The sequence below is a fragment of the Rhincodon typus genome, chromosome 1 (assembly GCF_021869965.1).
Source record: "Rhincodon typus isolate 14 chromosome 1, sRhiTyp1.1, whole genome shotgun sequence".
Lineage (NCBI taxonomy): Eukaryota > Metazoa > Chordata > Chondrichthyes > Orectolobiformes > Rhincodontidae > Rhincodon > Rhincodon typus.
Genome location: NC_063332.1, coordinates 52,010,845 through 52,035,035, shown reverse-complemented (window position 1 = coordinate 52,035,035; position 24,191 = coordinate 52,010,845). Strand labels below are relative to the sequence as shown.

Below are 24,191 nucleotides of genomic sequence, written 5' to 3'. Positions count from 1 at the left end.
ACAGCGTCTCCTGAAATACCTAGTCCTGCCTTTTTGTCATTCCACACATATTTGAACAGTTTCTGGACAATGTCACCAGTTCCAATGAATTCTTGCACTTTTTATGTACAAGATGTCCTTTCACAATCACAAAGCATGCACCACCTCCTCAAAAAGGTGCTTTGCCTCTCCAAATGGATGCTTTGCCTCCATAAAGGTATTCCACAACTAGATCCAAAGGGATTCCTTTCCTATCCAAAAGGGCAGAACCAGAAACCTTTCTTTCAATCTTCATCCTCCTTACTACCAATGCCGCACCCATACAACCTAATGCCCCCAGTCCATTTCCCATGGTTCCTCATACTTCTGTGCCAACTTTGTGCCTACATCCTTCCTGTACCCTTTCCCCTTCACCTACCATGCCAGTACTTTGAATACCCACAAGTATTCACACAGAAAGGAACAAAAATCTAGTTCTATAATTGAAGACTTTTCTTCACAGACTATACTCTATTGAGAAAGGCGCTCTCAATCTACAATCAAACTTTGTTGCTTTTAGATAGTTGACACCTCTTGACAGGTTGACACCCCTTGAGGCTGATACTTGATGACAGGTCTTGACAGGTCGCAACTTGTTTATACTTTAAAACGCTTTTTAACATGTCTTGACTAGTTTTACATTTCCAAAGGCCTTGTCCACCTTTAAAGCACAATCCTCTCCATAGTTAATCATCTCAAATTGCAGCAGACAGTCCTCAAAGGATCCCTGAGCCCTACCTCAAAGGGATCTTTGGACAATATCAACAGGGGTATGGCAGGTCTTCAAAGGCATACTCCAGCTACCCAAAGAGAAATGCTCTGAAAATAGACCTGCTCTTACCTCTACATTCCAAGTTCCAAACTCCACTGCCTCCAAAATGCGTTTTCAGCTGCAATTTTAAATTACCAGCTCCCTCCAGAAGCACATGTGCGAATTATGGCCCACCCACAGTAGAAATGAGAAGTGACACAGTGAGGAATGGGACTTGTGATTCCCAACTTCTTGCGGCATTTTCACCAGGACGGAGACAAACTCTGTCATTGCAAAAATCAGGGTCCAGGTTTGTGAATCAGGGTCTGTTTCCATGATATATTACTCTAAGACATGAAGAGGTTACATTTTATTTAACAGTATTATCTAACATAATATGTTAGAGTAAGCCATTCAGCCCAGTCATGAGAGCATGACTGATGCGATAATTCTGAACTCCACTTTCCTGACTTTTCCCCATAACCCAAGATTTGAATATACTTAGTGTCCCAGCTTCAACAGTAAAGAATTTCACACATTCACTACCTTCTGAAAGAAGCAATTTCTCCTCATCTCTGTCTTTGAGCCTTGGTTAATATTTCATACATAAATGTGGCTGAAATCTTCCAAATAAGAACTGCGCCTACGCTTCAATAAGGTAAAAGCAGATAGTGTGAATGATAGGTCGTAATGCGCTAATGCAGATCAAGCCATTTAGACAAAGATGACATTCTGAATCCAGGTTTGTTGGTTTTGATTACGTTTCTTTATTTTCACACAATGAATAACATATGAACAGATTACTTTTCAGTAAGTGCTCTATTGCTAACCTGGTTTCGGCAGCAAAACAATGAGCTTCTTTCAGAAAAAAAGTTTTAAAACCAACAACCATATGTAGAAGCATGACAATCAGCATGCCAAATACATAAGCGCCAATCAACAGCAGTTCATATCTATTCAATGTACAAAAATGCTTCATGAATAAAAACTGTTACAAAAAACATTTCAAACAACAATGTACAAGTTTGCTCTATGTTTAATTAGAATACAAATATAATATTTGTCTAAAATATGTGTACATACAGTCAAGTATAATAACATGCAAATACACTCTAAAAAAGGTTTAAAAACACTATGAATACAGACTAAAATAAGCCAGCACTATGTAAAAGGACCTTGTGCCCCATGTTTAAAGATACATTTTTGAAACTTCATTTGCAGTCTTATCAATTTTCAGCAAGAAATTGCTCTTTTTTCTAAAAAAAAGCAGAGTGAAACAAAACACTGGGATTTGACTAGGACACCCGTGTAGACACATTTGGCAGCTCTTTCAATGTCTCTGTATTGTTTTAGTGTTACAACCTTGGCAGGCCTTTCACTAGTTATGATACAATACATTATTTCACATCAGCACTACACCGTGCTTTATCAGACCCAAAATTTACTGTACCTCCATGCTGATTACATTGTTAATGCTGTGGTCCACTTTAAACAATTGTCATTGTCATTTTAATGGTTTTGCTTTTGCGACATCGCATACCAAATTTTAAAGGCGAGGGTTACTTTTAGAACTTGTATGTCATAGAATATACAAATTCCCTGCCCCACTACCCACCCCACAGTCCAACTTCAATTAGCACCATTCCCAAACCCCAGTTGCATTAAAACAAGTGTTTGGCATCAAAATGAATTGTTAAACTTGTTTGAAAAACAGTTAAAATGACAATTACACAGACACGATGATTCAGACAGTTTGAACCCATGCAGGTCAAAGATGTGTAATTACATTATATACAACAGGCTACTGTTTTGACTGAATTAAGGCTGCCATGATATAAACATTTTGCCTAACTATAACTGCAGTCACAATTACTCGTTTTGAAAAATAATTGAAAATATGTTTTGGATTATCTTCATAAGAACACTTAATTTCTTTTTGCATAAGGGGAAATTAAATACAGAAATTTCAAAGCTTAAGGTAATAGATTCTCCAGAAAGAAAGAAAATGCACAATTACCAGGATACAAGACAATCACAAATCTGGGGATACATTAAAACAGCCAAGTCTTTGATATTAAGTATTTGATTATTTGCATACAATAGTTGGAAAATAGTGGGTTACAACTTTTACTGTTAACTGGGACATGGTTAAAAGAGATATTCCTTTATAGGAGAACTGTAATTATTACTGATTGACTCAGTTCAGAATGACAATTTATGGATGGAGTTTTTACCAGTTAACAAAGATGATCAGATAAATAAAATAATTTCTATTGTCAGGCCATCCCAATGATAACAGTTCTGTTGGCTACAAATTCTGATGTATAATGTTCTGTATCTTCTCAAAGTCAGTATTTCTGTGGTCCATATTTTGTGTGCATTCAGGGTGAAAATTAACTCTGATGTAATCGTTTGAACAAATTTGGGACATTTTTCAGAGTGAATTTTGTAATTTGAGAGAACTGTCATTGACGTATTGCATGAATAAGCATGCCTTGAAATTTATATAGCTGTGGAAAATATATATTTTTTAAAATCTTTGTTAACATCTATTTACTTTGGAAAACTGTAAGGCCATACAGGAGGGCACACAATGTTATATTTTTATATGATCTAAATTACAACATCAATTCCTACCTTTACAGAAAGTCACTTGTGAACTTAATTGCTCAAATTTTAGTGACAAGTGCGGGAGTTGAAAATCAATTATTATTTGTTTTAAAAAATTGAAATGCAATTATCATCTTTAAAAGAGTAATTTGATTGAATTTCTTTTTACTGTTTTGTACAATATTGCTTTCAGAAGGAAATGCTCAGTGATAAAGGTACAGGTGTAAATAGGAAATCCAGCTGATCCCTTAAGAAGTTCAGGCTGAATCTGTTCTGCGCTTTGCACCTCTTTCTGCTCAATGTTACTTTCTGACAGCGTTGTCCATCAAGGCGGGAAAATTTATTTTCACTACATAAAATAAACCTGGGACACTTATTGATTGAAAATGCCCTTTAATGACTTTGTTTTCTATTTCTGCTGAGTTACCAACAGCATATGTTGAACTGAAGCAGAAAGTGCTTTATGTGGATAACACTTTTGCATTTAAGGCTCTGTGAGTACAGTATTGCCTAAATGACGGCAAGAATATTTTTAATTTGTTTTCTTTCCTTCTTTAATTGACTAGCATATATTGATTATAAATTCAGTATATAAGAAATGCTGTTGCAAGCAAAATGTTATTGCTGCCTGCCTTCCCAAGGATTATTTCATTAATACATTCTTCTAACAGGATGCCAAAAGTACTTGTACGAACTTACCCTTTTATATGCCATTACATGTTGCCCACTCGCAAATAATGGGTCGGTGGTAGAGCGCGGTTAACAGGGAGAAGGAATGTTTGTACAAAGTTGTGAAACTGAGTTGATGTATTACAATACCAGCCACTGAGCGCAGAGTCTGGTTTTTGTAAAGAATGCAATGAATGCTGGAACGAGGCCATCCATTTCATATAATGAATTAGGTGAGAAAATGGTTATTATTTTAAAATGATCCAACATCTGAGTTTCAGTCATTCCCTTCTCATTCACCAAGTAACGTTAAAGTGCAGGAAGTTATCAGTGATTGGAGGCTGTCGATTGGTAGCTGGTGGTGGAGATGGTCAAACTGTTGTACCTTTTAGAATTTACGGTGATTGCCTCGTTTTCAATTTCTTTGGCCTTCCTGTGTCTCTTCACTTTCTGCTCAACTTCTTCTTTCTGCTTTCTCTTGGTGCCTTTATCTGACTTAGGCTCCTGTTGCTGTACCATGCAGATTACAGCTTCTATTGTGTCCATGACAGTGTCCTGATTGGCTGAGGCCAGTGTCTCGGGGGCTAAACTGTACCTCAGACTCCTTTTACTGGGAAGATCCACGCATTTCTCCAGGACTGGCATCTGGTCTGTGAAGTCGTCATCTAGTGGCATTGGGTGCTTTCTTGGACGGCCTCTCCTCTTTTTCACTATGTTGTTGCCAGTTTTTGACTGCCTTTGCAGCCTTTTGGCTTTCAAGATCTTGTTGACATGGTCCAAGTTCTTTTTTGTCGCAAGAATTTTATCATAATTGCACATCTTCCTGACTTCACGTTGAATAGCTTCAATTTCCCTCCTCTTCAGCTTTCTCCTTGGTGAAGAACTGGGACTTTGAACTGAATGGAGGGAAGCAAAAGGAATCGTTTTAATCACCAGATGTACATGATCACTTAATTAGCTTCACAGCATGAAACTATACACTGTCCAATGCCAGACTGATGTTAAAATAGCTTAAAGATGCTTTTGAAGTTACAGACAGTTTAATATTTGAAGTACCTTTTGGACCAATGGCAAAACTCAGCGAGACAACTTGCTCAGGAAATAGAATACAGCTTCTACAACCTAATGCAAAAGCTTCTTTTTTTGATCATGGAACTTCCGTTGCCACAAACTGGTTTTAATGTATCCTCATGAATAAGGACATAAAAGCCTGGTCATAATGAAAAGCAGCTTAGAGAAGGGCAAAGGGTTAATGCAGTAGTTATCTCTTTATGGGTCTACGTCACGTGTTGAAGGGTTCAAAATCATGTTTTTTTTATGCACACTTATACCAGCCTTATCCCAGATTAAATTATCAAATAAATGCTTGGAAAACCGGTGTTTAAGATTGGTTTCTTTGACTGACCAAATACTATTCTCACTTGTAAAATCACATACGGAACACAGTTTGTGTTGTTACAAACCAGGTTCGCCTGTGTATTGCTGCGAATGTAGAACTTGAAGTCATAAAAACTGTACTTTGCAAGAGGCTGGTATTATCATAATGTGACAGCTTCAGATGCACAATCATATACCTTACAAAGTGTGGGAATTTTGAAGGCATTAACTATTCACATTTTTCATGTTAAGCAAAAGTGAATCATCCCTCTTCCAATATAACAAATAACCAGTCTGTAGAAGTCAGTGAATGTTGGTCATGGTAGGGCTGTATTTAATGCAGGGCTTTGGGGGGTCTGGGGAGTATGAATATGGTTCCCTTCCTGGCCTCCCCACAATCGAGGAAAACCAACCAATGTTAAATAAGGTTATCCTGCAGCAAGAATTGGGCTATGTAATCCCTAAGCTGAGGGTTGGGCCTCTTTCCCCCAGTGGCAAAAACATCTGCCTTGAGAACTACCAGCCTATCTGACTTGGCAATAGCTCCAGCAGCATCACTGGTATTGCGACTCAGCAGTGTGCGATGCCAAAATCGTAGGAGGAGCCAGGTTGAAAAAGCATGTCCACTAGGAGCTTAGGGAGGGGAAAGAGCATGTTGGAGTTGGAGGGGCATGGTTGGTTTTGGAGGCCAGGTGAGGAGGTGCTCGAGGGAGTTTGTGTTCCCCAATCCACATAAGACAACTTTAAACTGTATTCCCCATTTCTTTCCCAAATTCCTGGCAAATTTGTTAAGAAGTGGCTTCTCCCTCTTGCCTTCCTCTCACTTCTCAGTATATTATTACAATGGAGGGACGTTGAGAGGCTTGAGTAGACAACGACTGGTAACTTAAGAGACTCAACAGGCCCAACACATTTTACATCTCACCTCTTTGAAGAACTTAAATGGCAGGAGATTATAAAATCTAGCCTATAGGAGTAAGAACTTGAAGAATGATGCCTTTAAAATTGTGACGCCCTTTGAGAAGATTCAACTGTCGCTCACTAATGTACATTGCACTGGACAAATGTATCTCTCAATGTTCACATGAAGAGGACACGCAAAAAAAATCTCAATATTTATTACAGATGAGTAAAGCCATTCTAATTGCCTTAATTCCTCCACACAGAAAGCCTCACAGTCCCTCCATATCACTACCTCATTTAAAAAAATAAATGAGTTCAGGGTTTGGATCTCATCTACAAATTTAAGTGGAAAGCTTTTGCAAATGTTGATCAGTCTTCATGAGGAGAATTGCAGAAGTACAAATTCTGTAGAAGTTAAGCTATGGAGTAAGACAAATGTCACTCAAATATCGAAAGAAGTTTTGGTATTGACAAGGTACTCACGGGATAAGGCCTCAAAATAAGGAAGGAAGACACGTTAACAGGTTTTAGAAAATATATTTGAATTAGTGGAATGCAAATTTACCAAAACAGGGTTCACACTTCTGTAGACAAACGTATGATAAAGGTTTCAAATCTGCCAGACAGATATATCGAATGTCAAAACATTGCAGCCATTCAAAATGCAGCTGGACTTTATAATGGGAGAGTTGGGCTACTGAAAGCTTTAAAGGTATTTTCTTATTCATGTTTATTTTATGCTCTCACAAATTGCATTTGTACAAATTTAAACTCAAATGTTTGTATTTAATTGTGGAATTTGTTTATAAATATGCAAAAAGCAGTGCAGTGACTTTTTGATTCGAAGGGTGGCACATTATTCAAAGTGATAGCACTATTTCAGGTGCCAGCAATGCACAACATGTTTTCCTTGCTGCCCAATATGAAATATATTAGCAGCAGTGTCACATAACAGTGCTCCATTTCTATGTCTGTAGCACTGGCTGTGGGCAGAGTGAGGGTGATTCATAGACCTTTAGAAACCAAAGGAAAAGTATTTTCGTTTGTTAACGTTTGCAAAAAGACCTGTAAAGAATTAGTAACTTTTTTTAAACATTGATAATTAAAACAATCCTTCCTAAATGTAATAAGAACTGCTTCAAAACATGAATCACTTAAAAAATATAGGAATGCAGTCATTTTATTGCAAAACAGGTCATGTTTCAGTCTTGCCTAATTACTATCATTATTAAAGCCTCAGTATGCTTTCATAGATTCCCACCAACTTTATTCCAAGTTTAACTGAACAGCTGGGTTCATTTGTAGATCTCTTTCCTCCCACAAAAAAAAAAGTTTTGCTTAAAAAAGGACTTTCAAAGGAGCCCTTATTATTGACAGGAAATTCTCAGAAAACTTTCATTCTCTCATTAAGACAACTTCTTATGTTTTTTGTTCATTACCCCAACATATGGGATGTAGAGATGCAGCTCAGACTGGATCACTCTAATTAATACAAAAGTCCCTTTCATAGTCTTGTGGTAAACAGATGTAAACAGGTCTCAAGAAAACTGAACACTGGTCCTGAAGGCGAAAGTATATTCTTGTTATTCTACTTGGGGAAATGGGGACATAATGAACAAAGTCTTAAGTGAAGGAATGGACTACCACGGGAACATTTTTAAACATGGAAAATAATAAAATGTCAAACTGTCATTATGCAGTTATATCGATAATCAAATCTTGCAGCAAAGGATAAGAACAATTGAACAAAGATGCGTAAAGATTACTTAGTTCCTATTTAATATTTTCCTTTATTCTGTAATTATGTGTAATCTTTCATTTGATACTGATGGGTTTTTTTTCAAAAACAAATGTCTATGTGCATGCTCTATCAGTTTTTCCAGTATAAGTTCTTAAGTCCATGTTTAAAATGGACACATTAGGCTAGATTTGCAAGAAACCATGATTCAGCATATGTGCCTCAGCTTAAAGGGCCCTGTCAGACCCAATGCTTGCTCCGGAGAGGTGTGGTGTGATTGATTCAGAGCAACTGACCTCATGAGCAGATCCTGGGTCGGAAGAGTACTAAGGCAGGCTTGTCAGAAGGTGTGACATGGTTCTCTAGGACTTTATGTAGATCTCAGCACTCATTTCCCACCCTCCTTTCATTGGCCTTTATAACCTCCTTTCTCTTTTTATATTCCCATGTCACCTCCATAGGCACTTACCCAGTCTACACCAGGTGCAAGACCCAAAAGCCAGATGGAGATGCAAAAATATAAGCTCAGCCTCATACACAATATTTACCTTTCTTCTCATCTTTAGTTCTGAAGGTAAGGCCACGGACCTCAATTGGATGGTCCACAGTTACGGGGAAAGTACGACGGCAGGTTGCGTGATGGAAAGTGTATAACATGTACATATCACTGTAGTTTTTGGATTTAAAATAGGGGCATAGAGCGCTTGGTCAGTTCCATGAAAGTTATTTTTAAAAGGTCAGAAAGTCATTCTGGAGCAGTGATCTAATAACATTAAAACCAAGAAAGCATGTAACTATAATCACGTTCTTGGGCTTGAACCAACCCCTGTACTGTTAATGGATAAAATGTTTGTACTGGTGAGTTTATGACAGGTAGAGAAAATGTGTTACTTGTATGAATCATGTGACTAAGCATTACATTAACTAGCTAAAAAATAAACTTATGATGTATCAAGACAAGCTTCATTCTGGGACCTGAACTGTCCAGTAATCCAGCTGGCATCATAACATTTGGTATTGACTTCTCCAGGACAGCTGCCTAAGACACTATCGGCTGTGACATTATCTGAAGGATCTAAAGGCTGATAACCTGTTTTACCATGTTACAAATCCATTTTCCATGGGCAACAAGTCCCAGAATGGAACTTAAACATTGGATCTTCTGCCTCAGAGGTAAGCATGCTACCACTATGCCATAAAACCTCAATTAGATAGTGGAAAAACTCCAATTCATGAAACCCATTGAAAGATTTTAAATTTCTACAAATGATTAATCCCTTATAAAGACAAACAATCTTTTCACAGCCCATGTCAAAGACATCTAGTACTTCAAATGTACATTTAAACTTTCATTCCAACTGAGAACTTCTTGAAATAATTTTACCATTTTAAACTCTGCCAATCATTCATAATGTCATAATTCCAGCCCTTGAAAAATGTCAACAAAGATTTCTACTGAACTTTTACCAACAAAAACCAATTCTAACTAACATATACTTGAAGGACTGCCAATTAAAGCAGTTTGATTCCAATTGTCCAGCTGTGTTCGAGTTTCTCTCCTGTGCAATTACCTCCAGCCACTTCCCCTGCTGGCAAAACTAAAATCTGTTGGAAATTGGGTTAGGATTTCTGCATCTTGGTCCCAGCCATTATTTTTATAGGACTCTGGAATCTTCTCAACTCTGAGGATATCTGATCCATTGACTCACTTGCTGTTAGTTAGTCTGACACTGCAATGCAGAAGGGAGGGGATGCTGAACTGGTTGAAGATTTTAATTTTTTAGATGAAGCCTTTCACCTGCCAACAAATGTGGATACATGCCATGCCCACAATTCAAAGAACAGCAAGAGTATTCTTTGTTGTCCTGGACAACATTTATCCCATGTTTCAAAGTCACAATACCAGATTTCCCGGTTATTTATCATACGGTGCTCTGTATCGACTTTACTGCACAGAAATTGGCTGCTATGTTTTCTCATGTTAAAACAGTGACCATACTTCAAAAAAATGTTGTTGCTTAAAATTGTTTTTCAGTGTTCTGGATTCATGAAAGGGATTATGTAAATGCAAGTCCCTTTCATCAATTTTCAACGCATGGCAGAAACTTTCAATAAAAAAGGATTTGCCAATTGACTATACCAACATCAGTGATGTTAGTGTAGCTGAGACTGTTCAGTCCCTCAGGTTATTTAACACTCTCGATCAACCAAATAGGTGACAATGTCCTGAATCGGTCAATGCATATGTGGACCAGGCTTCTAACGGAATCAGCTGAGTCAATTAAGTCATTCAATAATGAACTAGCATTTCTTAGACATTGGACATGAAACTATAGATACAAATATTCACTGAAATGATTAATAGCTTCATGGAATACATGGGAATTTAGCAGATGGTTGGAGTCTATAGACTACAGATTGACTTAGCATCGTTATGGCTCTATTAGTCACTAGAAAAGTAGGATGGAGGCCCTATTACCGGTGTTGCCAATCATTTCTTAAAGAATAATACAATTGGACCTAATCACTGAACTATTATGGAAATGCATATGTGCAGACAAGTTGGTTCATTTATAAGTTTTGTTTGAAGCCAAACTCAAATTTCTAATGCAAGTTTTAATTCTGTTGTTGCATAAATAACCATAGGTTAGAATGAATAAAGCTTGGCTTCCATCCACTAAAGTTGACCAACATTGTCTGATTTGTTCACAAGTCAGCAAATGGAAGGAGCCACAATTTAGTTTGCAAGAATCCAAATAATAACACTGAGTTTTGAATCAATTTCCTAAGCAGCTCTGCAGACCTGTGCAATTGTTGTTAACACTGTCAACTAACCTGATTCGCACGATGGAGATGGGGAAGGTAGGGGAGATGATGCCAAAGTTGACACTGTAATATTTTCAGTAGAAACAGCTTTCTTTCTGGTAACAATGGAAAGGCCACTATCATTTTTGTGCAACGTCATTTGGTCCAGCTTGGAGCGCGAGCTTATTAAACCTAATGGGAGTAAATAAAACATACAATAAACCATAGATATTTTCGAAGCTAGGACAAAGTGGCAAAATAGTTCTTGGCTTGGAATTCATGAGCATTGTGATATGAGGTTAGTAAGTTTATTGTCTCATGTAGAACATACTGATTAGGAATGATATCTGATCTCTAAACAGGCTTAACTATTTCGGTTGGGGTGGCAATACTGAAACAACTGATAATGAGAATGATCATATATCTGTGACAGCATTGGATTTTTAATCCAGTGCCCAAGACTAATACTCTGGGGATATGAGTTTAACTCCCATCATTGAAAACTGGGGAAATTAATATTCAAGCAATATATCAGTATCAGTACTCGTGCTCACGAGCATAAAAATATCAGATTGCGGTAATAAAAACATTGGTACAACAATGTCCTTTCAGGGAAGGAAATCTGTCATTCTTGCCTAGTATAGCCTACTTAGGACTCCAGATCCGCAACCACACAACTGATTCTCTACTGCCTTCCAAAATGGTGAAGCGAGGAACTGAAGTGTAATCAAACTAGTATACAAAAGTCAAATAACAACGAATCCAATCATACCATCTAACTTTGATCTGATCACCAGAAATGACTAAGGCTCACCCTGCAGTTCTCCTCACTAACATCTGGGAACTTGTGCCAAAACTATGACAGCTCTCTCACAGACCAATCAAGCAACAGGCCTGCTATTGTCATCACATCTTAAGAAATGTTCCATATTCTTCCACAGCCATCTCTGGGTATGTTTGTTCCCGCCAGAAGCTGTAGTACATGGTCAGATGCTAGTGGCCCTGCAAAACCTTAATAATGACTCTCATTTCGTGAGATCTTATGATGCCAAATCAAATATGGCAAGGCAATTTCTGGTTTATTATCACCTAGTGCAGCTTCTTACCCCCTTCAACTGGAATCAGATGTTCTCCATGTTGACCACACTTATAAGAAGCATTAAGGGTAGCAAAGGCACTGAGACTTTGCTATGGTTTATTGATGCCACCCTCAGTCAAATGCTGCAGCATGTCAAGAGCAGCCACTCTCATCTCAACTCTGGAATTCAACTCTTTTGTTCGTGTTTGACCCAAGGCTGTAATGAATGCAGGAGCTCACTTACTCTGGATGAATCCGAACTAAATGATTTAATACAATGTAAACAGACAGAACCACAGAGAAGACTTCCAGTCTTTTAAAAGCAATTTCTTTCATCCTGTAATTACCATTCATATCATAGTTGTAAACAGCCATAATGAAAAAAAATCATTTTTAATGCTTCCCTTCAAAGTGTGAAAGCGATTCAGTTTCAAGATTTGAAAGATATGCTGTCTGTCTATGAGCTGATAAATAGGCATTGAAAATAACACATTGTTTATCCAAACAGTCAGAGTTATTGAACTCATTTGTTACCTAGCATAAAAATGTAATGCATAAGGGCACTTCATAACTTTTAGGGATTTGATTTGGCCCAAGTTGCTCATTTAATGCTACTTAAAATTCATTCCCTCATTAATAATGCAGCTTATTTAATTCTTACTTTAGCTGTTCTGGAAATAAAATAGAAGGAATGAAAATGTCGGAACATTTTTCTGAATATCAGGTTTTATTGTTTAACAGATATTCAGGCTTTAGCAATAAAGAAAATGGCATACATTTACAAAACAATGTTTGAAAAATAGCTGGAGGTGTACTTTTCAATGTAATACCAGAACCTGCCACAGAGAACAACCGCTTGTGAAGAATGCCTCACATTGAAAAAGTTGGATATAGACCATGAGGTATTAAACACAATTTATGTAAAGCAATTTAATGCTGCTCAAAGGAGTAACATTGGTAATTTGGTGAAGTTCTCTCACTTTCGGCTCTAGTGGAAACACAGTGCCACATTTATGCCTATTAACCTTCTGAGATTGCCCTAAACTTCTGTCAAGCGTAAAACCTTTCTTGAACCATGGCACAAACATAGCCAAGCTGTATACTTTCAAAAACCAAACGTCACAAATGATTTATCTGTTTTCGTTAGAAAGAAGGTTAAGAGGTGACTTAATAGAGACATACAAGGTGCTCAGAGGATCAGATAGGGTGGACAGTGACAGCCTTTTTCCTCGGATGGTGATGGCTAGCACGAGGGGACATAGCTTTAAATTGAGGGCTGATAGATATAGGACAGATGTCAGAGGTAGGTTCTTTACTCAGAGAGTAGTAAGGGCGCGGAATGCCCTGCCTGCAAAAATAGTAGACTCGCCCACTTTAAGGGCATTTAAATAGTCATTGGATAAATATATGGATGATAATGGAATAGTGTAGGTTAGATGGGCTTCAGATTGGTTTCACAGGTCGGCGCAACATCGAGGGCCAAAGGGCCTGTACTGTGCTGTAATGTTCCATGTTCCATGTTCTATGACAAAATCTACTTACACAGGATGGTCACATTAGATGCTTGATTTATAGTCCTGAAAAAAGCACTTTTACATCCTTTTGTTCCATTATTCTACCCTCAATCACGATTCAACTATTCATTGATCCAGTCCAAAATCAAACAAAGCTCTTCATTACAAATGCCATAGATACACAAATGGCCTGACTCCTTCTTTGGTTAACAAGCCAATTGGCATGAGCTACCTTCGAAATGGCCGCTTAGAGGTGGCACCCTACCCCTTTAACCAGCTGCCGCACTAACCCCACCCTTACCTACATGATTACTCCTTCATTGCAGCTGTCAAAATGGCTAGATTTGCTGCTGGACATTTCAAACACTCTCCCCTGCTTTAAAGAAAAGGACCTGGTTTAATTTCAGGAATGCTGCACATTTCTGAAGCAGGTGGCATCAGAATTGCTAGACAGAAAAGCAGAGTTCAGTCCTTATGGGGATAAAAAAGGAGTGGAGAGGCAATCTGACAGTGAGTGCCACTCCTCAGAATATACAGGTCAATGTTGTCAATACTACAGGTTTCTTCCTTAAATTCAATCCAACTGACTTAACCTAGCTTAATCTTTCTTTAGCTGTAGCTTTAAGTAAAAAGGGCGTTTAAACATACTCATTCTCTGGAAGGCAGTTTCACTTATTCTGGGTCTGTTAGTACACATCTCAGCTCTCTTCGCCCTTCCTTATGTTTTTAAAACCAAAACCTTGCAGTCACAATAGATACCACTCCCTTGGTGTCTGTTCAAGAGCTGCACTTCTCTTTTGGTCTGAGCCAGTTCTCTAGAGTACACTATTTCTCTCTGCAAACAAACAAAGCTGAATTCTTTGGTTAAACACTGCAGACCATGTTTTTTCTTCAGCCTCTAGGTTCAGCCTTCCTCTGCTTACAGATTTCTGAAATGAAAAGAAAAGCCATCTTGTATTCAGGGCATGATTCTCCGCTCAAGAGATTATCTCTAGAACAATTTTAGGGATTTGTTGCTTCTCAGAAGCATCTCAGATGGTTCAAACATTACTTGTAAGTACAGACAGGCATAATAAATGGAACTAAAATTGAACAATCCCTAATTCAACTTAACCTGAAACCAAAACTCTACATGTGTAACTCTTAATAAAACACACAATAAATACGGGTACAACAGCCTTCACCTGAACTGCACTGGGACTAGCAAACTGTAGACATAGAAATACAGAAAAACAGAAAACAGGAGCAGGAGTAGGTCATTCAGCCCTTTGAGCCTGCTTTCTCCCCATTTCTTTTAATCCTTTTAGCCCTAATAACTATATCTAACTTCTTCTTGAAAACATTCAATGTTTTGGCCACAACCACTTTCTATGGCAGAGAATTGCACAGACTCACCACTCTACGGGGTGAAGAAATTTCTCCTCACCCCATTCCTGAATGGCCTACCTGGGATCCGTAGACTGTGACCTCTGATTCTGGATTCCTCAGACATCAGAAACATCCTTCCTGCATTTATCTGGTTTAGTCCTGTTAGAATTTTATACGTTTCTCTGAGATTATCTCCTCAGTCTTCTAAACTCCAGTGAATATAGGCCCAAACAATCCAATCTCTCCTTAAGTGTCAGACCAGCCAATCAAGCAATCAGTCTCATAAACCTTTGTTGCGCTCCATCCACAGTCAGAACATCCTCAGATAAGGAGATTAAAATTACACACAATACTCCAGGTGTGTTCTCACTGATGTCCTGTAAATTGCAGGAAGACATCCCTGCTCCTGTAGTCAAATCCTCTCACTATGAAGGCCAATATACCATTTGCCTTCTTCACTGCCTGCTGCACCTGCATGCTTACCTTCAGCAACTGCTGTAGGAGGACCCCCAGGTCCCGCTGCACACTCCCCTCTCCCAATCTATCACCTTTCAGATAATCAGCTGCCTTCATGTTTTTCCTACCAAAGTAGATAACCTCTCACTTATCCACATTATACTTCATCTGTCAAGCATCTACCACTCAACTTGTCCAAATCACAGAGGCTCTCTACATCCACCTCACATATCACCCTCCCACCCAGCTCTGTGTTACCTGCAAACTTGGAAATATTACATTTATTTTCCTCATCTAAATCATGAATGCAGTTTGTGAATAGCTAAGATCCAAGCACTGATCCCTGTGGTACCCAACTAGTCACTGCCTACCGGTCAGAAAAATAACCCACTTATTCTTATTCTTTGTTTCCTGTCTGCCAGCCAGTGCTCTATCCATAATAAAAACCGAACAAACAGCAGATGCTGCAAATCAGAACAAAAACAGAAGTTGCTGGAAAAGCTCAGCAGGTCTGGCAGCATCTGTGAAGAAAAAATCAGAGTTAACGTCTCGGGTCCAGTGACCCTTCCTCAGTTCTCAATCCATGTCAGATTACTACCCCTAATCCCATGCGCTTTAATTTTACATGCTAATCTCTTCTGTGGGACCTTACTTAACACTTTTTGAAAGTCCAAATAAACCATATTCCCTCTTGTCAACTCCACGAGTTACAGTCTCGAAAAATTCCAATAGATTTGTCAAACACAATTTATGATTTGTAAATCCATGCTGACTGTGTCCAATCCAGTCACTGTTTTCCAAGTGCTTTGCCATTAAATCTTTTATCATGGCCTCTAGCATTTTCCTACTTCCAATGTCAGGCTAACTGGTCTATAATTTCCTGTTTTCTCTGTACCTCCTTTTTAAATAGTGTGGTTACATTACCTACCTTCCAATCTTTAGGAAATGGTTCAGAGTCTGTAGAATCTTGAAAGATGCATCCACTATTTCTTGGACCACTTCCTCAATTACTCTGGGATGTAGATTATTGGGCCCTGGGGATTTTTCAGCCTTTGATCCTATCAATTTCCTCAACACCATTTCTCAACTAATACTGATTTCCTTCAGTTCCTCTCTCCCACTAGACCATGTGTTTCACAACATTTTTGAGACATTATCTGTGTGCTCCTTTGTGATGACAGAACTAAATATGTATTTAATTTGTCTGCCATCTCTTTGTTCTCCATTATAACTTCTCCTGTTTCTGATTGTAAGGGACCTCCATTTGTCTTCACTAATCTTTTTCAATTCACGGACCTACAGAAGCTTTTGTAATCAGTTTGTACGCTCCCTACAGGATTAAAGCTCATACTCTATTTTCCCCCCTATTAATCAATCCTTTTGGCCTGCTTTGCTGGAATCTGAACTGCTCACAATCCTCAGGTCTGTTGTTCTTTTAGACCAATTTGTATGTCACTTCATTGCACAGAATACTATCTCTAATTTCTCCTATTAACCATAATTGGGCCATCTTACCTATTTTATATTTGTGCCAGACAGTAGTGAATAGTTTTTGCAGTTCATCCATGCACTCTTTAAATCATAGAATCACTATAGTGTGGAAACAGGTCATTTGGCCCATTGAGTCTACACTGCCCCTCCGAAGAGCATCCTACCCAGAACCAGCCCCCTACCCTATCCCTGTAATCTTACACTTCCCATGGCCAATCCACCCAACCTATACATCCCTGAACACTATGGGTAATTTAACATGGCCAATCCACCTAACCTGCACATCTTTGGACTGTGGGAGGAAGCCAGAGCACCCAGAGGAAACACATGCAGACACGGGGAGTAGTAAGGGCGTGGAATGCCCTGCCTGCAAAAATAGTAGACTCGCCCACTTTAAGGGCATTTAAATGGTCATTGGATAAACATATGGATGATAATGGAATAGTTTAGGTTAGATGGGCTTCAGATTGGTTTCACAGGTCGGCGCAACATCGAGGGCCAAAGGGCCTGTACTGCGCTGTAATGTTCTATGCTCTATGCAAACTCCACACAGACAAGTCGCCTGAGGGGCTGGAATCAAACCTGGGTCCCTGGCGCTGTGAGGCAGCAGGGCTAACCACTGAGCCACCAGGGGTTTGCCATTGCTAGGTCTGTAAAGGGGTCTTTAAGCTAAATGAGGGAGAGGTTCACGCAAGGGGAGATTTCAAAAGTTGAGAAGGAAGGACAAGGCAATAATGCAATACAGGTAATCAGTGTGCGAAAAGACTAATTTGTACAAACAAACATAAGAATGCAAATGGGTACAGTGAAGGGATAAATAGCAAAAATGTAGAACTAGAGATTCTTTACCTGTATGCACAAAGTGTCTGCAACATGACTGATGAATCGATAGCACAAATCGAAATAAATGAATATATGATGGTGATTACAGAAACATGGGACCGTATTCCACAGGGCACTATGTCTCTACTCAAAGACTAAAAAAGAGTCAGTCATGATCACACCTATTAATAAGCTAAATACCCTGAGGCTGTTTTGGCAACACATTAATGGAGACTTCTGAGGAGGAGCTTCTGCCTCAGAGAGATGCTAGTCAATCTCCTTCTTACCTAACAGCAGATGGGCCTTTTGAAGTGCTGGTCCAGTGACATTACCATGACACCACCATCCCTCTGTATTTATTATCAAGAAAGGAGGGAGAAAGAGTACAAAATTACAGGCCAGTTAGGCTAAGATCTATCACTAAAAATATCCATTAGGTCACAGTAGGATATTTAGGAAAATGTAATACAATTAAGCAAAGTCAACATCGTTTTATGGAAGAGTTCTTTCAGAAAGTAATAATCGAGGTAAAAAGGAACAAGTAGATTTAGTGTATTTGAATTATTAAAAGGAATTCAATAAGGTGCCTTGTACAATGTTACTACACAAGATAAGAGCTCACAGGATTGGGAGAGATATATTTGCATGGATAAGGACTGGTTAACTAGCAGGGTAAGTGGGTCCCTTTCAAGAGTGTAATGTCACAGGGATCAGTGCGAGATCTCAAATATTTCTGATCTATACTCATGACTTGGATGAAAGGGCAGGCTGTATTGTGGCTGAATTTGCTGATATACAAAGGTAAGTGAGAAAGTCAGTTGGAAGGAGGATGCAAAGAGTCTGCAGAGAAATATAGACAAGTTATGTCAGTAGGCAAACATTTGACAGATGGTGCATAATGTGGGATAATAGGAAATTATCCACTTTGGCAGGAACAATACAAATTCAGAATATTATTTAAACAGAGAGAGACTACTGCAATACAGAGGGATTGGTATGTTTTTGTCCCTGAATCAAAAAGAGCACAGGAAATAATTAGGAAGCCAAATTAATTACATTTACAGCAAGGGGAATGGAATATATAAGTAGGAATGTCTAGCTACAAGTGGGAAGTGCACTGGTGAGACTACACTAGATCACTCAGTATTGGTTTTATCACCTTACTTATAAGGGGTATCCTTGCACTTAAAGCATTTTGGAGGAGCTACACCAGACCATTTCTGGTGTAAATGAATGTTTTTTCCTTTATTCATTCAAGATGAGGATGTCGCCGGCTAGGCAGCATTTATTGCCCACCCCTAATTGCCCAGAGGGCAGTTAAGAGTCAATCATATTGCTGTGGGTCTGGAGTCACCTGTAGGCCAGATCAGGTAAGGATGGCAGTTTCCTTCCCTAAAGGACATTAGTGAACCAGATGGGTTCTTCCAACAATCGACAATGGATTCATGGTCATCGTTAGACTTTTAATTCCAGACATTTATTGAATTCAAATTCCACTATCTGCCATGGCAGGATTCAAACCTATGTCCCCAGAACGTTATCTGGATCAGTGATAATACCACTAGGCCATTGCCTCCCCATGAATTGTGTTATGAGGAAAGGTTGACCTAGTTGGGTCTGCGCTCTGCAGTTTAGAAGGATGAAAGGTGATCTCACTAAAACTTGAGTAATATTTGTGACTATAAAATGCATTTTTCAGTAAAATGTATGCCTGCTGATGTATCGAAATTGTAACACTGGGGCAGAAAATCACGACTCCTGCACAAGGCTGACGTACAGATTTGTGGAGCCTGTAATATTGCAAAGAATGGTAAGAGCAGAACTACAACTGCATTATTAACATATAGACTGCAGCAGTTCAAAACAGCAGCTCACTTTCACCTTTTCAAGGGCAACTAGGGATGGGCAATAAATGCTGGCCAGTCAGTGACATTTCCATCCCATGAGTTTATTGAAGAAAAGCAAGTTTTTCATCCCTTACGTTACATCTCTTTTTTAAAAGAAAGTGCCAAAACCTAATGTTCCTGGCAGCTATGGAGGAAGAAAGACAAAATTATGCTTTCAGCTTTTAAGATGCAAATTCCAACCATCAATTTAAAATAAAACCATTCTGACAATGTCGTTTTCATATTTCTCTTCAATATTTCAATTCTTGGGTCATGCATTCCTACACAAGAATGCATGTGTTATTCGACTTGCCTGCAACTTATCCAGCCTGGCAGCAAGTGTTCATATCTTGCTTCTTGGTGGACAATGAAATCAAAACCAGAAGAACTGCGGACGCTGTAAATCAGGAACAAAAACAAAGTTGCTGGAAAAGCTCAGCAGGTCTGGCAGCATCTGTGGAGGAGAAAACAGAGTTAACGTGTCGGGTCCTGTGATCCTTCTGAGGAAGGGTCACCAGCCCTGAAATGTTAACTCTGTTTTTTCCTTCACAGATGCTGCCAAACCTGCTGAGCTTTTCCAGCAACTTTGTTTTTGACAATGAAATCAACCTCTGCTGACTTTATGCATCAGCTTTTCAATGGAGATCCACAGCAAAACTATTGTGTAAATAGTGCTTTGACTACTATAGGTGCCAAACTGCAAAGTGACTATAAATATTTTTCACTAACTTTAGGGCAAATTTTCCCATTTACAGCTAAGCGTTATTTTCGGGGACTTTCATGTTAGGAATTGGCACAATCTAGATTTTGGCAGTGGATGGGAAAATTGTGAGCTGCATATAAATGAGGCAAGATTAGCTAATAATGAGATGCAAATGTATGGAAATAAGGTAGTCAATACTTATTCACAAGATTCAGAATTTGTCACTGTAATCTTAACGGGAAATTCAGAACTTATTTTCTCGACATTGAGAATCAGAGTTTTCCATCCTTGTTCTGTTTTCCCAACTTTCTTACTGTTGCCCATGCTGCTCAAGGAGTAGGAAAATTCTATCCATTAACTTTTTTTTCTCTCCTCAGAGATGCTGCCAAGCTCACTGAGTATTTCCTACTTTCTGTTTGCAGCTTAGATTACCAGCATCTGCAGCACTTTGCTCCCATAGGATTGTGATTCGTGCCTTGCTTTAGTTAATGTTTGGATCCTGCATCTTATTAATGACATTCAATACTCCCTTCAACACTCTTATAAGTCCGAACTAGCCAAATATGAGTTATAATGTTAAGTGGCTCTTAAATAGCTGTGGCTACATTACTTGTACTTGAATAATAATCGCATGTTAGAATTTCTAGACCTCAGTCTAGATCCAACAATTCAGTGGCATGACTCATATCGCCAAAAGGAAAGCTAGTATTATCTTTATGTGCCTAAGAGTCCATTTTTCTTCTACTTGGATGAAGTGTGCTGGTTTCATTTTGAATATTGGCTGCAATCCAATTATTTCTTTTTTTAATCATTGCACTGTAGTTTTACACAGTTTTACGCAGTAAATTTGCAAATGCATTAAGGATACACCTTTGACAAATAGGGAATTTAAGTAAGTAACCTTATGTTGTACTAATTTAGTATGTACTGTTTAATAAAGAGCAGTTAATTCTGTATGGTAGTTGAAATTGCTGAGAAAAAATATTCTGAGCTCAAATTAGCTTTGCGTGAACTGTTAGTGCGGTATCATTATAGACAGTTTTCAGGCTTGTCGGCATATTTCATTTTCAAAGCCTGAAGTGTTCTAATGGCTTGTCTGTATACTCTATTTTGCTCCCCTTTCAGAAAAAAAACTGACACTCAATTCTGCTATCATCCTTGGCAGTCCTTCATCAAAAGCATAAGCACATGTAGTGATCATTCAAAATGCCAGACAGAAGGTCTTGAGATTTGAGTTACCTCTCTTCATTGACACATCCTTCAAAAAAGCTGTTATTATAAGTTAGCTTCAGATGACAGCTAAATCACTTTAAAAGAAGGAGCAAATATAGAGGGTGTGCTCCTCTCAGCTGGGTAACAGTGTTGACGTGTGTCACCTGGAAGATCCATTTTTGGAATTTTAAACTGCTTCACCTTAGCACACCAATTTCATGCCTAATAATGACAACACTATCCTGTGATTCTTGGTTTCACTGACCTTCATCCTGTCTGATTCTCGACCTTCCCTCTCTGATTCAGAGGTTTCAAAACTGGGAACATATAATGCCATACAAAATTGCTGCATAAACCCTGTATCACCATCCCCTGGGGATCTGCCATATCAGGCCATCACACAGCTGGAAACTGTTTCAGTAACATCAGTCAAAGACACACCAGCACTCAGCTGCTCACTGTGTATGCACATCCAAAATGGTGGAATCTCCAGAGGATGAGAAATATAATTTAAAATACAAATGTTTCTTACCAGCTTAGTTAACTAGGTTTCTAGCTGATTTATCCACAAGTTTTGATTATTACCTCGACAGATATTAAACACTCTTTCCTACCACTTATTACCTTTTTAGCCCCAAACCATCTGACTTTAAATTGTCACGTTCTGCATTAGAAAACCATAGATAAGCATGAAACTACTTTCTGTAATATAGACTTCAGCCACTAGTTGTCACTATGATACTTTAAAAATCTACACAATGGTCCCAGGTTGTCCAAGTTGATACCTGAAACTTGGTAACCAGCCACAAGATCAAAGCAACTCAGTTCCATTCCACACTTATTACTTGTAAATTGAGCCTGCTTAAAACTCACAGACTTTTCAAAAGGTCATTCTCAGGATGTGGGGCTCTTTGCTTCCCAATGCTGTTGTTAGGCAGGGAATTTCAGAGTCATTGGACTCAAAACATTGACTTTGTTTCTTTCCCTTCAGATGCTGCCAGACCTGCTGAGTTTCTCCAGCAATTTCTGCATTTCTTCTTTCTGGAGTAAAGTCAGCAAACATTTCTGCACTCCAATGATGTTGGAACTCTCTATGACAAATGACAAAATTTCAGGTCTAATAACTTTGTATCTGAAGTTGACAAATTTCTATTATCCATAGGGCCAAGGCGGGTATATAGACATGGAGGTCATTGAATGGCAGGACAGACTTAAGGAGTGAGTGGCCTACTCCTGTTCCCATGTAATAACAGGTAGGTTTGGCCAAGAACACCATCTTGATGATCTAGGGTTGTGATGATTGGCCTCCAAAAACAAGGGCGCATGTTCAGTCAGAGGGAGACTTTGCTTGAGTGAGACAAAGACCAAATGAGTATATCTGGGAATTGGGTCAAAGTAGGACTTTGAGACAAAGAGGCTTTAAGTTAGATTTACTGTAAGTAAAATAGCGTGGGGAGCTTGATGAAAGCAGGTTGGAGATGCTTTTTTTCTTCAACTCTTCCTCAATTTAAGTTTATTGGTTGGTAACAAACTGTTATTAGGGACTTGGAAATCAACATTGCTTCACTGTTGCTGGGTCAAAATTCCAAACTCCCTCCCTAAGAGCATTCTGGGTCAAACTACAGCACATGGACTGCAGCGGTTCACGAAGGCAGCTCACCACCACATTCCCAAGGGCAACAAGGTCAACCAGTGATGCCCATTTCACATGAATGAACAAAAAAAATTAGAGTTACTGTGCTTGATTGTGAATGCATTAAGTATAGTCAATAGGTATTACATTAATATTTTGCATTTGTCTTTACTGAGGTTGTACATGCATCCCATAAAGGCAGAGGAGCAAAACATTGGATAGGCTGTTTGTACTTAAGGTTAAACAGACACCAAGTTTGGGGTGCATTAAGCTTGGGAGGCAGGTTCAATTGAGGCATTTAATCGGGCCTTGTATGACTTTAAATAGAAACAATATGCAAGCGAATGGGAATAAGGCAGGGGGATGGACTAAGTTATGATGCTCATTCAGAGAGCTGCTGCAGACAGGGTGGGTCAAATGACTTCCTTTTGCACCATAATACTTCTGTGATTCACAACCATATTCCTTCGAGACAAGTATCACTCCAGCATGTGGAGAATATTCTCCTTATCCCCACTGATATAAGTTTTTACATCGGGCTTCTTGGTGTCACACACGGTTGAACGATGCCTTGATATCAATGGCAACTGTTCTCACCTCACCCTTCAGCAAGAGAGTTTCGTTTATATTTGGACTTTGGTTACAAGGATGTCTGGAACCTCACCACTCTGGTAGAAAGAGGAAGCAGAGTTTGTAATGGCTCAACACATTGTCCCTATGCCGTGGAGGTCATGATACAAATTAGCTCTGAATTTGGTGACTTTTATGGAATATGTATGTTATTGGTTAGGTAAGCAATTATTGCTATCCCTAATTTCCTTTGAGAAGATGGTGGGTAGCTACCTTCTTGTACTTTGACAGTTCACAGGGAGTGGGTATATCCAAAATACTGTTATGAAGGGACTTCCACAATTTCACCCAACAACAGTGAATGGTATGACTTTCGAGTCAGAATGGTGTGTGACTTGGACGGGAACTTGTTAATGGTGCTGCTCCCTTGCATCTGTTGCACTTCACCTCCCGGGGAATCGGGCTGATAGATTTGGAAGGTGCTATTAAAGGAGCCTTGCTAAGTGTTGCCAATGTATAGTGTGGAGCTGGAGGAACACAGCAGGCCAGGCAGCATCAGAGGAGCAGGAAAGCTGACGTTTCGGGTC

The 24,191-nt window shown here is 39.0% G+C and overlaps 1 protein-coding gene across 4 annotated transcripts in view; it reads right to left on the bottom strand.

Annotated features, from left to right (window-relative positions):
• Nucleotides 1–1,523: 1,523 nt before the first annotated feature.
• setbp1 (SET binding protein 1) overlaps nt 1,524–24,191 on the bottom strand; it is a 243,605-nt gene continuing 220,937 nt past the window's right edge. For 3 of the 4 annotated variants that reach the window (XM_048602579.1, XM_048602592.1, XM_048602586.1), the window contains exons 4-5: nt 10,902–11,063; nt 1,524–4,944 (exon numbers count right to left, since the gene is read on the bottom strand). In XM_048602579.1, the coding sequence (XP_048458536.1) occupies nt 4,376–4,944; nt 10,902–11,063 (731 nt within the window). In that variant the 3' untranslated portion in view covers nt 1,524–4,375. The remainder of the gene's footprint in view (nt 4,945–10,901; nt 11,064–24,191) is intronic. The other variant, XM_048602600.1, reaches the window with a different exon arrangement.